Source organism: Sebastes fasciatus, chromosome 1, assembly GCF_043250625.1.
Source record: "Sebastes fasciatus isolate fSebFas1 chromosome 1, fSebFas1.pri, whole genome shotgun sequence".
In the NCBI taxonomy this organism is placed as follows: Eukaryota; Metazoa; Chordata; class Actinopteri; order Perciformes; family Sebastidae; genus Sebastes; species Sebastes fasciatus.
The window spans coordinates 17,012,382-17,029,010 of NC_133795.1; the positions used below are offsets into that span (position 1 = coordinate 17,012,382).

At 38.1% G+C, this 16,629-nt stretch overlaps 1 protein-coding gene across 4 annotated transcripts in view; it reads right to left on the minus strand.

Moving 5' to 3' along the window:
• Positions 1–2,993: 2,993 nt before the first annotated feature.
• Positions 2,994–16,629, minus strand: part of gata2b (GATA binding protein 2b) — a 14,182-nt gene continuing 546 nt past the window's right edge. For 2 of the 4 annotated variants that reach the window (XM_074634065.1, XM_074634076.1), the window contains exons 2-6: positions 15,924–16,336; positions 13,106–13,699; positions 10,403–10,548; positions 6,840–6,965; positions 2,994–5,475 (exon numbers count right to left, since the gene is read on the minus strand). In XM_074634065.1, coding sequence (XP_074490166.1) covers positions 5,197–5,475; positions 6,840–6,965; positions 10,403–10,548; positions 13,106–13,699; positions 15,924–16,155 — 1,377 coding nt within the window. In that variant the 5' untranslated portion in view covers positions 16,156–16,336 and the 3' untranslated portion in view covers positions 2,994–5,196. Of the gene's footprint in view, positions 5,476–6,839; positions 6,966–10,402; positions 10,549–13,105; positions 13,700–15,923; positions 16,337–16,455; positions 16,487–16,629 lie in introns of those variants that run through there. The other 2 variants (XM_074634070.1, XM_074634085.1) reach the window with 2 other exon arrangements.

The following is a 16,629-nucleotide window of genomic DNA, read 5'->3' on the forward strand; positions in this document are numbered from 1 at the left end:
TGACTGATTGGTTGCATCATCAATTTGGTCATTTTTTGTGATAGACAGCAGCTAGTTTAGGACATATTTTATTATTTTAAAAATAGATTTTGGGCTCTTCAATAATTGAAGTTACTCAGAAAATCATGATCACTGTTAATTGAGAAAATCGTCTTATTCTGGATGAAACTGTTTCAGTTATTACTTTCTATTACTTTCATTATGATTAAAAAAAACATATCTGAATGTACATTTACATGTATCATTCATGGTCAAAATACAATTTATGCTGCATAAATCACAGGGGCCCCAATAGCGATAATAATCATTTTGACTCGACAAAACGATTATTATGAAAACAGATTTTTAAAATGTTTAGGTGACAAGTTATGTAACTCAGTATTTTACAGCCGTTCTCTGTTGTGACACATCACTGCCCTCCTAAAACCTCTGACATGATTTAATCCCTGGTTTTAAAATGATGATTAACACAACAGTCTGCTTTAAAACAGGCAGATCACATGTTCACATTTTGAGGCCTTTAATACAAACCATCAACAGGAAATAATTAGTTTATCAAAACAAAGATAGCGACACTTTTACATGTGAATTTAATGGTCCAACAAAATCACTGCTGTGATTTACGAAGGAAACAATGATCACTGCAATATGAAGAACTTATAGGATTACGTGTTTAACTGATCTGATTATCTGCATTAAAGGTTTTCTACAACCAGCCAGAGAATCCACAATAGTGCTAAAATATAATTACCAGTCACGGCAGCGACGCTGGTATTGTTTTTACCTTGTGAGTCTGTGTGTGTGTCGTCATGGCAAAATGTGGTCCTGCAGGTTTTAGGAGAACGCGATAGAGTCACCACCATGTAAGATGCAGTCCCGAAACGTTGTGTAGTTGAGATCAAAACGAAGGCCGAGTTTGAAGATGGGTGTGGTCCGAGCCAGGGCGCCGGAAGCAGAGGGGTAGTAAGTGGCCCGATACGGAGTCGCGGCTGGTGTGATCCCATCACAAGATGGTCTCTACTTTCTAAACTTGTGTTTGATCCTGTTTTCACCACTTCCTGTCTTTTAGTTCAGTAGATGCTCTTTCACGTACGCGACCTTAACTTCTGAGGACATAATGTGGATGAGTTGTTTTCTCCTACTTTTGGTAAACGCCCGCTCCCTTCATCATTATTAGGGCTCTGAACTGGATAAAACGCTGCTCCTTCCCCCCTTTCATCTCCTTTATCACCATCTCTCCGCTAACTCCCTCCTCTGAAGTCACTTTTGGCTTTGTTCTCGATGCCTTTAATTGAGTTTGGTAGAAAAACAAATGGTCTAAGGAGGGGGCGCTCGTGGAAAGGTGGGAGCCATAAATCTCACTGGTGATTTAGGGTGCCCACCCAGTCCCCAAACTCCTCCTCCACAAAGGTCCTCGGAGAGGTTCACCTCGAAAAGACACTTAGCTGCTTCTTATCTCCTCTTTTATGAGGAGATCTCGTTCTTTCGCTGTGTCATATTTTGAGGATGTGACATTTTAAAAGGGTCTGTGAATAAGTCTGAGTGTGGTGTGGGATGGCTGGAAGAATGACAGAGTAAGTGCTTCCAGGGTGAGAGGTCAGGGAAGTCTTGAGAGGAGGCTGCATGCTGCACTTATGTTGACCCTTAACGGTGTGTCATCTCAAGGCTCACTGCTGTAGCCTCGGGGGCCGAGACGGCAGCCTTCGGCTTTCTGAGGAACTTAAGTCTGCACCGCAAGACTTTGAGATAATGTTTGCGTGTTTTTACCTCATTTACTAAACGACTGTATAGTTTACATTGCTGCTGATCATTTTCCATATTATACCATACTTGTTTACCATCATTACCTGGTATTAAAATCAACATTCACAGGCTTTAAACCGGCTTGCGATACGTAATATTTCACAGTTTCAGTTATCGTTGTGTGGTAATGCAGTTAAATAATGTAAGATGATTTAAAAGGTTTTGCACTGCACTACCACACAATGATAATGTTTCTTTGACCCTAAAGCAGACGTGATGCTGACTGTGATTAATTCCTTATTTCAAGCTAGTTTTGTAGGTTAATTATGCCTCCACGCCGGCAACAGCTGTGGCCAGAGGCATTATGTTTTCGGGTTGTCCGTCCGCCCATACGATTCTTGTGAACTAGATATCTCAGAAACGCCTGGAGGGAATTTCTTCAAATTTGGCACAAACGTCCACTTGGACTCGAGGAGTCAAGGTCATTGTAACCTCACAAACACACATTTTTGTCCATAACTCGTGCAAATTATGACAATTTCACACAAATGTCTAATATGATGAAGTGACATTTTGGACGGACATGGATGTAAACTGCAACTTCACTGTTTGCCGGAGGCATACTACCGCGAGACGATAATTCTAGTTTTCATAACTTAGAGCAATGACTGTAATTTGTAAAGGAGGAAAATCACATTCAAAAATCTAAAAGATATGGAACATGGTTAGCAGTGATGTAACTTATAGTAAAAGGGTTCACGTGTAAAAGGAAATGTCTTTTATCACGTCAGCATCATGTAGGCCAATTTCATAAGAGTATTATACAATGAGCAGATGCGACTGGTTAAGTAATTGTGGGAACATATGGCTCAACCTGCTCAGTTTCTGTCAACAGCACTAATCTCCACCGCTCAGTGAAGTAGCCTGTTCATTAGAAAGTGGTGGTTCATGTCAACAAGGGTCAGAAGGGTAACTTGAATGCACTGATACTGTACTATTGAGAATTACTGAAAAGGTTGTCCTGAAAGGAGAGGATATAAATGACTTGTTATGCAACCGAGGAGGTTTGATGAGTGTTACAAAAGCCCCTCCGTGTCCCGGCCAGACAATAAACATGATTCTTTGATAGTTTAATGAATATAAATGGCAGCTTTTGTTAATGGGAAGATGTTGTAGTGTTTTTTTTAAGTTTTGTTGAATCCCTCCAGAAGGGAAATAAGTTTTCTCAGTCGTCACTGCTAGTTTTATAGTTTCTTTATTATCAACAGTATGCAATGGCCACCTTTTTGTAACAGGTAGCAAATAGTAAGCATGGATTCTGACTCTGGCAGGATGGTAGAAGTGCTGATCAAAAGTCATGATATAGAGGCTAATAGAAAGTTGTACTATACAGTGTTTCCCCCTCGTTCAGCTGCAAAGATGTTCCTCACATGGTGACATTAGCACCGCCTGAAGGTAAAGTGGCTTATACCCCAAAAACTGTTAAAGAAATAGTCAGACATTTTGGGAGCTACGCTTTAATACTTTCTTGCCAATATTTAGATGAAAAGATTGATACCACTCAATATAGTCAATATAAAGCTACTGGAAGCAGCTAGCAAGAAGCTTTCCAAAGATAACAACATCTGCCTAACAGCACCTCCAAAGCATGTCGGTTTAATCCGTACAAATAAAGTGTAAACAACATGCCTTGCGGTTTAAGGGAGGTTTATGTGTCGGACTATTTCTTGGCCTGATGCAGTAGCTTGATTCCAGCTTGATTCTCGCGATCTCACGAGATCCCCTATCACACGAAAATTCATCTTGTCAAGCTTCAAGTAATGCGTTTGTGTCCAGCAAACCAGATCACAGACCAATCAGCATCCTGTGAGAAGCTACTGGCAGCTACGGGCGTAATTCAGGTGTGTGAGAGGGCAACTGTTGTTTCTAAACAACAATGGGTTAGGGTTAGACCTTAGCGTAAATGTGTAAATAGCATGAGTAGCATCAGAACTGGAGAGTATTTCTTCATTGAAAGAAGTACAGTACTAAAGGCGATGTTTTTGCTCTTCTCCCGACTGGCTTGTGCAAGAATTTGATTGACAAAAGGTTCATCCAATCACCTGCCAGGTATTTTTTTTGAAAGTGCCCGCCCTTTTACAATGACTACTTCTCAGATAGTTCTGTATAACAAACCATCTGGCAGGTCAGGTTGGTAACTTCTGGGACTCCAGGAAATGGAAGGGAAGTTATAGGTGTTGGTTGTTGGATTTTATAACCTTTAGACAGAGCCAGGCTAACGGTTTCCCCTGTTTCCAGTCTTTATGCTAAGATAAGCTAACCGGCTGCTGGCTGTAGCTTCATATTTGCCGTACAGACACGAGAGTGGTATCAATATTTCATCTTGCAAGAAAGCACATAAGCGTATTTATGAAAATGTGTCCAGAGATAAACAAGGATGCGTAGAAAGCTACCGTGCATTTGATGCACAGAAGATAAACCTAAGATAGTTATTATAGTAGTACTAAGAAACAAAATAGCTGTTACTGACATTGTAGCTTTTAATTGTATTAATTAAACGTCTATGAAGAGGGTCATTTCTATCTGTACTGTGTGGTACCTTGTCCCCATATGGCACGGAGGACAGCACAATTAGCCAAATGAATTTCTGTATCTGTTCTGATTATGAAGACTTAAATAGTGATTATTGGATATTGAATAGAAGGAGCAGATGGGATAATGAACTTGATCTCTTTATTTCTTACGAGTATAAATGTTGACCAGCTCAAAGAAAGCGCTTCAGCTAAAAATATATTCATAACTGGGATAACAGTATCCATATTATGATTCAGGTGATATAGTAAAAGAAAGAAAAAAGGCAGTGAAAATAAATTATCTGAATAACAATAATAATTATAACAACAATAATTATATAATAAACAGTGTCAAATTAAGATTCATAAACCTTTTTTGTTTGCTTTCTTTCTTTTGTGAAAATTCCTTTAAAATTGTCCATAAGCAAAAAAATCCAGCATATTTTCATTTAATGTTGCGAAGGTGATCTCGTCCCCTTCGGTCTCACACATTTACAATATTCACAGTTACTATAAACCTGTTCGGCACACACTGAGCCACACTGCAGTCAGTCAGGCTGTCAGTGGGGACAAAACTATGAGGTGCAATGACATTTTTTGTGTTTACGTGTGGGTGCCTGGCCGACGGGAAGCAGAATATCCCTCTCTGACTTCCTCCATCAAAATAGGTACCTATAGATAAGGAGTAAAAAGGTCATCTCCTCCCGTGATACATCTGTTCTCCAACATACCATTGGCATAATCAATCAAGAGACAATCAAGATGAAGACACACAAACTGCATGTCCGTAACATTGCACACACTGTCCTCTAGCGAGACCCTCATCCCCGTTCACACAACCGTCTCAGGTTCCTCCAGCGTTCCTGTACTTTAACCCCTCTCAGCCCATGGCCGTCACCATGTTAGAGTGGTGCGGGTGCCCAAAGGACGGGTGTATCGGGGTGGGCGTGGGAAGCATGTGTCCAGCGTGGCTGAAAGGCGGCAAGTGGCCCATGGACATGTGTCCGGCCAGAGAGCTGAATGGAGAGCTCTTGTCGTAAAGCTGGCTTTTGGAAAACTCCTCGTAGCTGTCGCAGCCCCGCTTCTTTTTGGATTTGTTGGACATTTTTCGGTTGCGTGTCTGTATTCCCTCCTTTTTCATGGTCATAGGCCGGTTCACCTGTGTAGAGAGGGAGGGAAGTGAGGAGGTGAGTGATCTGGTTCAAGTTTGGAGGGAAAGTTCAAACACAGAAATTATGAATTTTATGAAAATGTAATCAAATACATTTTTAAGTAGTTCTTTTGTTAAGTTTGGTAAGTCCTTAAAGATAGGGTTTATAAAGATTTTTAGAATTTTTTTTTGTTATATTAGTTGAAATTCGCATTACATCCTGACAGCAATCAATAAATCAAATGCTCTGACAAAAGAGCATTGTCCATTGGTCCGATCATTTCATTCAGCCTGCCTGTCTACCTGCGCGCTCTCTGCCTGTTCACTCATTGCGTGTCACCAGAGTCTTCCACAAGCTGCTACCTTGACAGCTGTGAGTACTAACAATAGCCATGTTCGTTGCTTACGTTCATGATGATAAGTTTGGGGGAGTGGCTTTGGAGGGAGGCCTGAAGCGAGGGACTGTCCAACGTGGTGACTTTCTCTCTAGATTTAGGGACGTTTGGAGCTAGTGCTGCTCGCTACTTTCATTGGTAAAGAGTTGGCAACACTGGGCTCAGTTTTTAGGTTGGATAATTTTTTTTTTAAATTTAGTGTAGTCTAGTTTTTCAAGATCACAGTTTTTGTTATTGTCAACAAATCCCATGAAAAGACCAAAATCGACTATGCATTAATCCATCCCTCAGTGCTTTCCTACCATCCTGTCTGTGGGACTGTATACATCTTTAAAAATAGGTGACAAGTGTATATTTGATTTTTTTAAAAGGTTAAATAATTCCCTAAAACAGCTGGGCACTGTAGTTTGTAGCAAGGGTTATTCAATGAGGAGTAACTAGTGCATTTGTTGGGGACTATTTTTGGCTGCGGATTAATACACAATTGGTGCTCTATGAAGTATATCTGGCACCAGAGCAGTGTGTGTGTGCAATTGTGTGGCTCATTGGTGTTTTTTAATAGTTTTTGGAGAACAATGGAGGTCTATGGCACATATAGATATAGGATAGGGATTTGTTGACAATAAGAAAAATATAAAATTCATCCTTTACAAATATGCATCCTTAGTACCTATTATATATCATGATGCCTCCCGCCTTAATGCTATTCATATGGAGCCTTGTGGCAGTCCCACTCAACAACAGTCCCACCATTGTGACTCTCAAGGGGATTACGCCTACCATGGAAACAATAAAGCACAAAGAAAGAAAACACCAACGAGTCCAACAGTGTCTGAGAGTAAAACAGCCCTCTCTCTCTCTGTCTCTCTCTCTTTTCTGCCTCTCTTATCCCTCAACAATCAGTGTGACCTGCCTGCCTACTTCCCGTCTACTTGACCCTGTTGGTCCCAACTTGGTGATCAGCAGTCAAAGACTTACATTATGCAGTTTATAGTAGAGGCCGCAGGCATTGCACACCGGGTCTCCATTAGCATTGCGCCGCCAGAGTGTGGTGGTGGTCGTCTGACAGTTAGCACAACAGGTGCCTGCTCGTCTGGCAGCAGACTGTGGAAAGATATTAAACTTTGATTAGAACTCAACACAACACAGCACGGCTCAGTTTATTTCAGTATGTACAATGTATGACGTTAGTTTAACTTTCTAATCTATTGATTTAAACATTTCATGACATTAGGGCCACAACTATATCTATATCATGTAATATATTAATCGTTTGGCTTATAAAACCTCAGCCAATTGCAAAAAAATACCCATCACAAGTTCCCGGAGGCCATGATGACATTTTCAAATGTCTTGTTTTGTCGGACCAAAAGTCCAAAACCCAAAGATATTCAATTTACTATCATATAATAGTAAGAAAAACTGAACATGTTCTAATTCTAGAGGCTGGAACCAGTAGATCTTTGTAAAAAAAATAAATGTAAATGACTTGAACAATTAATTGATTACGACAATTGTTGCCAATTATCTTTCTATCGAGCGACAAATTGATTAATCAACTAAATGTTGCAGCTCTAATCGATTAATTGATTAGTTGTCAGCTATTTTGATAATCGATTAATCGGTTTGAGTAATTTTTTTAAGAAAAAAAAGTCTAATTCTGATGATTCCAACTTCTTAAATGTGAATATTTTCTGGTTTCTTTACTCCTCCAATCACAGTGAACTGAATATCTTTGAGTTGTGGACATCGTCTTGGGCTTTTGGAAACACTGATCGACATTTTTCACCATTTTCCGATATTTCATAAACTAAAACAACTAATCGATTAACTAAGAAAATAATCGACAGATTAATCAACAATGAAAATAATCGTTAGTTGCAGCCATATAGTTGACATATTAAATTTGTGGGAGTTACCTCCTCAATATTTTGACAGCAGATTTCAAATGAAAATGTATAAACAAGATAGGTCACATAGGGAATGATACAGTAGACTTTATTTGTTATTACAAATGCTCAGTTCATGTGCACAAAGCTCAGTTTAAAATGATGAGTGAGGAGCCCTAATAACAGGCTCATGATGATCACTCCTGATTATTTCATGCTTTTAACATGAGTTGGGTCTAATTTCCCAGAAATTAATACATTAATCAGCACCCTCAGTAAAAATGTTCTAATAAATGTAGTTATTGATATAATCAAAGTTTCCATAAATACTCTAAAAGGTCAAACATCAGCTCCCATAACTTTCCCCAATGGTCTTTTTTTAGCTGTTCACTGTGCTGTACTTTCTGTGTGGTGGCCAGAGAGCTTGACCACTGAGGAATGAGCTCTGAGTCTACATGTAGTTATAAAGTCAGGAGGTCTCAGGAGGAAACAGGGCTGGCCTCGCTGCTCTATCTGGACCGGTCACATATCCGGAGAGGAAACAACTGGAGGACTGCTGCCGCTAAAAGCACTGCGAGCTCCGGCCGAGCCACACGGAAACCAGCCTGATATATGACTGCATTATAGACGCTATTATAGCGAACAGACGCTCAAATAAGACGCTCGTATATTTTGTGTGAAACAAGGTCAGTAGCGACAGATTATTAGACCTGTTGGTCACATCATGCGTCAACAAACAGACTCAGATCAGGCGAATACAAAATGTTTTTTTTGTTTATATATATATATATAAAATTAATCTTACTGGTTGTCTCTTAATTATAATAACAATATATAAAAAAATATATATTTTTAATTTTATTTATTTATTTATTTAGTCGATTATCTCACCGGTGGCCTTTTCTCTTCTTTTCCTTCAATGAGTGTGGAGTTGCGCACTTTGGTTGCGCGTTTGCACATCACATTAAATATACAATATGCTTCTTTGATTACAAAATGCTGCTTTAATTACAACTAATGGACTACTGCTTTTTGTTTTGACTTTTTCCAAGTCCATTCGTCCAAGATTCCAAAATAAAACCATCTCCATAAGTCCTGGTTTAAAAGTCTGATGGGAAATTAGGCTGCTACTGATTCAATGAGCAATGTGTGTTAAAACTACAAATACTGTCTTCATTTCCTCCTGCTGCAGCATACGACCATGACTGGTGCTTACATGAATACACTGAGGCTGCTAATATTATAGCTTTACTTTGAAATTATTATGAGAATTATCAAATAGTAGGAATAATTATTTAATGTCCATCATTATTTTAGCTTAAAAAATGTCAAAAACTATTATGCAATAAAATTATCTTAAAAGCCTTTATAGCATACTTAGATGTTTGGCTTTTAAGTATTTGATTTCATATCACCATTAACTTTGCAACTGCCCTAACCTGGTATAGTGCTTTGGTTTATGTGTTTTGAAACAGTTTTAAAGTTCTTCGTAGGATGAGTGTGACGTGAAGTTGTCTGACCCAGTGGTTCCCAAAGTGGGGTCCGGGGATCACCAGTAAAAAGTAGAATAATTTGTTATCACTATAAATCCATCCATCAGTAGCATAATGACAAAATGTATGACTATTTTGGTCATGGGTTTCATACACTTTCTGTAATAAAACATGATAGAAAAGATATCCGTACACTTAGATTATGCAGTATTTCACTTTGTGAACTTTATTATTTTAAGTGTGCGGATATCTTTTCTATCATCTTTTGGACTCGTTGATTCTTCCAGCACCTTAGCAAAGATTAAGACTAGTGAAGCGGTTGTCATCCTGCATTACCTAGATGTAATAAAACATATAAAAGCAAAATTCCTATCAGATGGGGGACCCTGGGACAAAATCTTATCAAATGGGGGACTCATTTGTGTCAGTTTAGGGTTTTTTTTATGTGAAAACATTTGTGAACCACTGGTCTGACCTACTCCCAGCAACACTGATGTTTGAAGCAGTTCATGATGGCCGATGACTCCAAACAAAGCTGCACTGAGACAAACTCACTGTCCTTTAAAAAAACACATATCTCCAATTTGTCAGCTTTTCATGAGCTATAAAAACATTTAATTTTCACATAATCTAATGGCGTTTTAATGGTTTATTATAGTTTAAGAGGAAGGTTTTTTTGAACCCCACAAATGAACATTCAATCCTTCAGTTTATTTGAAAAAATTCACAACCACCGAACTTGTAGACGCGTGGTTTTCACTGGACAAACCCTTACTTAAACACCTCGGCCTACAAATAAATAAAACAAGCTGAACCCAAGCAGCGTTATGAGCCATAAGGTGTCAGCGAGGCCCGGTGTTGTTTTGAGGGATGGGGTGCTGGCCCTGCTATCAGTGACAGTATCAGGAGTAGCAGTAATAATGATAAGAGAAACAACACCGATAGTCCCTCTCTGCTACAGCAGCCCGAGCATGAAGGAGCAAGAGGTGAGCGAGAAGCACAATTCCTGGAAACTGATTGGGAAAATATAACTTTCCTGGAATTGTGCCTCCTCCCTCCCCCCTCTCTCCCTTCACCTTACACTCTTATTATTTACTACCACCTCAAACACACACACACACACACACACGTTCACGGCCCCTCTCTCTTTTAGACTCACCAGCCTGCGTTTGGGTTTGATGAGCGGTCTGTTCTGGCCGTTCATCTTGTGGTAGAGCCCGCAGGCGTTGCACAGGTAGTGTCCGGTGCTGTCACGTCTCCACAGAGGTGTAGATGTGGCGCCGCAGTTTACACACTCACGGCCCTCTGAAGAAGAACACACAGGGACAGATTGTCAAATTTGATACCTGGCAACTTCCCCTGCTTGTTGATCTATAGCTTTATGATGATTGTGTGTATGGTCACTAAACTATAAGATATTATGTTTAGCATTTGTGTGGGCACATGAGATTATAAGCAGTGCATTTCCACAAACAACACCATTATAGATTACGTGTTGTATTTAACTTTCTTAGCCATCAACTCTTTGTTTGTGAGAGTAAAGAGAAAGAAACAGAGTCTGCATGTTTACTGGAATATAAAGGAACTCTGTTACAGCTGTGCATTCGCAGAAACACAAAACAGCTAAAAGTTGAAGAAGAGTTTGCTCTACAATCAGTAAATATATTCCCTCGGTGCTGTCTAGCCTCTATTTCTAAAACATCAGTTCAACACCAATGCTTCACCTCTAGGAAATATATGTAAAACAGTATGATGGAGAATATATATTTCATTTTATAAAAGCAGAGCCACTTTTGAAGAAAGAAAATATATGAGTTGAATGCCTTTCATGGGGCAAACAACAACCATTAAAGCCATTTTTTAAAATAATATTTTAACTTAATAATAGCAGCAATCCTCACATAACCTTTAGTTATAGTAAAGTAATAAAAATATATTTTGCAGCCAGTTAATATGTCATCTCTCATTTAATAAAAACAAGTAATTCTAAGTGAGTTTAGGTTACCCTGCACTAATAAACTGGTTTAACACAGTCAGGTTTACGCTGGGAGTCTCCTAGTCTGTAATCAAATAACAATCAGGACAGTGTATTAATGTCGTATTATGTAACAGAGAAGCGACTCGTAGCCTATATACTGAGGTTTTTGGCTCTGAGCGTCTGCAGATCTTCCTTTCACACCTCTGGGCCGGTTCCAGTTCACTGTTCTGCTGCAGCCAGCTCAGCCATAATTACAGAGTCACGGTTAACAATAGAGGATTATCAAAGTCTCTCTGTCTAGTGCAGGCTTAGGCCTCTGCAAGCATTTAATGAAAAAATATTATTATTATTATATTATTATTATTTATTACGTTATTATTGTTATTATTATTATACAATTTCCAAAATTCTAAATTGATGGTGCTCAAATCACAGCTTGCACATGACAGACTGTGTTTAACGTCATACAGAACAAATCAAAAGAAATCTGGCTACATTTTGAATATATTAAATGGCTTTTATTTTTATGTTATAATTGTAAACAGTAAATGGTTTAATATAGCAGGATAGCATGACAAAAAAAAGCTTCTCGTAAAGGTTTTTTTTTTTTTATTGGTAAATGTTCCTTTGAATTATTAATATTATTGGGTCATTAAGAGTTGTGTGATAATAATCGTATAAGATTATGTTGGCTATAGATTCGTGAACCACTTTGATTTTAATAGTAAGTTTAATTATGCATGTTTGTGTGTGTATTATGTAACAAGATTTACTCAATTTACAGAGTATTAATTATAAATGTGGCAGCAAAAAAAAAAAAATTATGCAAAGCTGCACTATATGTAAATAAACTCACCCGGGTATCCCAGATACACAACTATTATTTACAGTAGAGTGTCACAGGATATTTTAAAATGCATTTATATTTGCCTGAGGGTATAACTACCTGTAGTTCTAGTTTAGTTTAATTAAAACTTGTTATAGAAGAGCAGGCCAACTCTTCTAAGTCTTCTAAGTCCAAAAAGTGTATGAATATTTCCAGATGTAATTTATTTTATGTTGGGACTATATAGTCTGAGGTGTATTATGTAACAAGATTTACTCAATTTACAGAGTATTAATTATAAATGTGGCAAATAAAAACAAAACGATGCACAAAGCTGCACTATATGTCAATAAACTCACCCGGGCACCCCAGATACACAACTATTATGTACAGTAGAGTGTCACAGGATATTTTAAAATGCATTAAGTTACTTTATATTTGGCCGAGGGTAAGTATAGAGTCTAGTTTAGTTTAATTAAAACTCGCTCTAGAAGAGCCGGCCTATATGATAGGATCGTTATATAAACTCACAGACAGTTTCTATAAGTCCAAATACTGTGTGAATATTTCCAGATGTTAATTTATTTTATGTTGGGACTATATAGTCTGTGGTGAGTTTGCATGTGGACTCACCGATGCACCCTATTACTACCAGGGGCCAAATAGATAGTAGGTAGGAGTTATTAAAATAATAATTGGAAGAAAACCATAAGAAACATAAAATAGTAAAAATGATTTGCAATGAAAATAATTTGGAAAATAATACACTTTGATTTGCTTTCTTGCTGAGAGTTAGATGAGAAGATTGATACCACTGTCAAGTCCAAATACTGTGTGAATATTTCCAGATGTAATGTATTTTATATTGGGACTATATAGTCTGAGGTGAGTTTGCATGTGGACTCACTCTACTTTTTGTTGGAGTTTATGCAGGTAGGAGTTTAAAGGAATAGTTCAACGTTTTGAGTAATACAAAATACTGTGTGAATATTTCCAGATGTAATTTTATTACATGTTGGGACTATATAGTGTGAGGTGAGTTGTGCATGTGCACTCACCGATGCAGGAGCGTGTCTTGCCTTTGTTCCTGGAGCTGAAGCTGGATGCTGCTCCCAGCAGGCTGCCCGGGTGAAACAGACTGCCTCCGTACTCATGCGCCGCTGGGAGAGAGTAGGTGGGGTAGGTCGGTATGGGATGATGGGTGGAGGTCTGAGAGGCCAGGCTACTCCTCAGCGGGCTGCAGCCCTCCATCTCCATCTTCATCCCCTCCGATAAAGACACATGGTACTTGATAGAGTCCTTCTCGTCCATCCTGCTGATGCTGGCGGACGGAGACACTGCTCCCGGGTCCGGTGATACGTCCTTAGGCGGTGTAGGAGGGAAAGCGTACAGAGAGCTGGTGCTGGAGTGGGACGGCGGCGTTAGAGAGGAGGCTGAGACCGCGTTAGAGCTGCTGCTGCACGGGTAGACCGCGGAGAGGCCGCCGGGCGACGCGGAGCCCGGGTGGTGCAGGCTGGGCTTACTGAAGGGGCTGACGGACCAGGCGTTGTGGTGGTGATGGTGGTGGTGGTGAGCAGACAGGGCTGCTGCTTTTCCACCGTCCAGCCAGGAGATACCAGGACTGTGGATGAGATGAGTCCCAGTCAGACGAGCTGGGAAATAACACAAAAAGTAGACTTTTTATTATACATGATGGTGATTCAACATTTAGATAGATAGATAGATAGATAGATAGATAGATAGATAGATAGATAGATAGATAGATAGATAGATAGATAGATAGATAGATAGTAACTTTATTGATCCAGAGGGAAATTCATGTTTCCAGCATCACAGTTCCATAGTGCAAAACATTTAGTTAGTAAAAAGGCAGTAAAAAAGTTAGTAGTGCAAAGTACAAAAAAATATACCAGATATAAAAATACAAGGAGATGAAGAAAATTGTTAAAACTGAATATAGTGCAGAGTAGCAGCTGTGATACAGGACTATTAAAAAAGTGAGCATTTAGAGAAACTGTGTGGTGTTTGGATGCAAAAAAAATAAAAAATAATGGAGACTTGTTGATTCACTGGACACACATGGTCTGATTTAAACATGCACATAAAGTAACATAACGTTACAAAAAATAGACCATAATTAAACCAGCATATCCTGAACTAACATATGCATTAAAATAATAATAATAATAAAATAACAAAAGCAGACTATTTATTATACAGATGATGATTCAGCATTTAGATAGATAGATAGATAGATAGATAGATAGATAGATAGATAGATAGATAGATAGATAGATAGTAACTTTATTGATCCCGAGGGAAATTCAAGTTTCCAGCATCACAGTTCCATAGTGCAAAAACATGTTAGTAAAAAGGCAGTAAAAAGTTGGTATTGCAAAGTACAAAAAAATATACCAGATATAAAAAGATGAAGAAGAACACTTTTAAAACTGAATATAGTGCAGGGTAACAGCTGTGATACAGGACTATCAAAAAAAGTGAGATTAAAAAAGAGTATTTAGAGAAACTGTGTGGTGTTTGGATGCAAAAAAAATAATATTCGAGACTTGTTGATTCACTGGACACACTGGCCTGATTTAAACATGCACATAAAGTAACATCAATTTACAAAAAATAGACCAGAATTAAACCAGTATATCCTGAATTAACATATGCATTAAAATAAGAATAACAATAAATTCAGTTCCTGACTGCACAAATAACCTCAAGATATTTTTTTCTTGAATGTGAATGTCTTATATTTTTTTTTTTGAAATCACAAAAATTGTAGACTAATGTAAAAAAAAATGTGAAAACAGTTTATGAGACTCATGAGCCAGCAATTATGCACAAGGCCAGAAAATTATTATTATTATATTATATTAATTAACGATTCAAACAGCAGAAAACAGTCACATAATGTTTCCTCTGATACTCGTGTTAAATAGATAAAATGATAATGAAACTAAAACACAACTGTTTTCAGAAAAAAATATATACTCTTGCTTTACAACTGATTTTTTATATAGCCTACTATAAATCCAACTATACGAGTTTGTATGTGGACCTATTGGGTAAAGTTGCACCCTTGTGTTATTCTACACTGTAAACAATGCTGTTAATTTACAGCAGGATTTCAACAGTATTAACCTGTTATTGCTAAAAACAGTGCTTTACTGTTAATACAAAAGAAAACCTGTTAAATTACGCTCATAGGCCGTTTTTTAACTGAACTATAATGCATTCTTAAAAAACATCACTTTACTGCTGAACAACTGTCTAAAGTATCATCAGTAACAGTTTCATGCAGTATTTCTTTAATTCTGGGACCTGATCTGCACATGTGAGGCTTGTCCATTGTACATGATTGTAAAATCAGTGAATTAGCTCTGTTCTTCACTCACATGTTGTTATGGTTTACATTCTGTGCTTGTAGCCAGCTAGAGACAGACATTTTGGGAAAATTGTCAACAGGTCTATTATAGCCTTTTTCCTAACAAGTGCCTTTAATTGTATCTAGTGTGACTATTCCTATGTCTGTAACCTGCTAAGTCTATTCCTCTTGTCAACAAATAATGTTTATTAAAATGTATGTAAAAAATACAACCTAAATAGTGCATTAAAACAAATCAGTAAGATAATGTAAAAGAAAGGTGAAAAACAGCTATATAATTTATCTTTAAACAGTAAATTAACTGTAAAATACTGTGAAATTAATTTTTTTTTTAAAAACGGTATTTTTCATTAACAGTACAAAGCTGTAAATTTCAGCGACAGTATAATAATGTTAATTTTACAGTAACATAAAGGCAACCCTGCTGCCAGTTCTTTACTGTTATTTTACTGGGAGATTGTCAACAGTGTAGCTGATCTTACCGTGCGCCTGGCTGTAGGATACTCTGGCCCTGGCTGGGTTGTGGTAGTACGGGTTTCCTTGTGAGTCCAGGTGATTAAAGAAAACATCCACCTCGTCCGGAGGCAGCAGCTGCGCCGCCGGCTCCATGTAGTTGTGTCCGAGGCCGTGGTGGTGAGAGTCCGGGTGTTGTCCTCCGTTCAGCACGGCTGCATGGTGATGCATCCAGCGAGGCTGATCAGCAGCCACATCCATCTCTAGTGGCTTCTCTGTGCTTTTGAGTAAACGGATATCCAGGGAGCGATATCTAAAAACAAGTGTCCTTTACTGGATCTTCGCTGTGTCCATTTACAGTATAAAGGACTTTGTTTTGCTTCCTCTGACTTTAATTCCTCTCTTCTTTCCTGCACATCGAGTCGAGTTCGACACTGGAAACCTGCAACAAGCAAAACATCAAGATGTTAATAAATATATCTATTTTTATTTTTTTTAATTTTTGTTTTCATATATGCAATCCACTGTTTGTAATTACAACAGTCAAATAATGAAACCAACTTTTAAGTAGATGAGCTTTACAGACAAACCAAGTACACTAGAGAGAACACAACCTCAACATTCAAAACAAAACCAAGAAAAGAAATAACGATAATAATAATAATGACAAAAAGAAAGAGTAGAGTTAAAATGATGATGATGTTAATATTTTATTTGTTTTTTTATACTTTATTT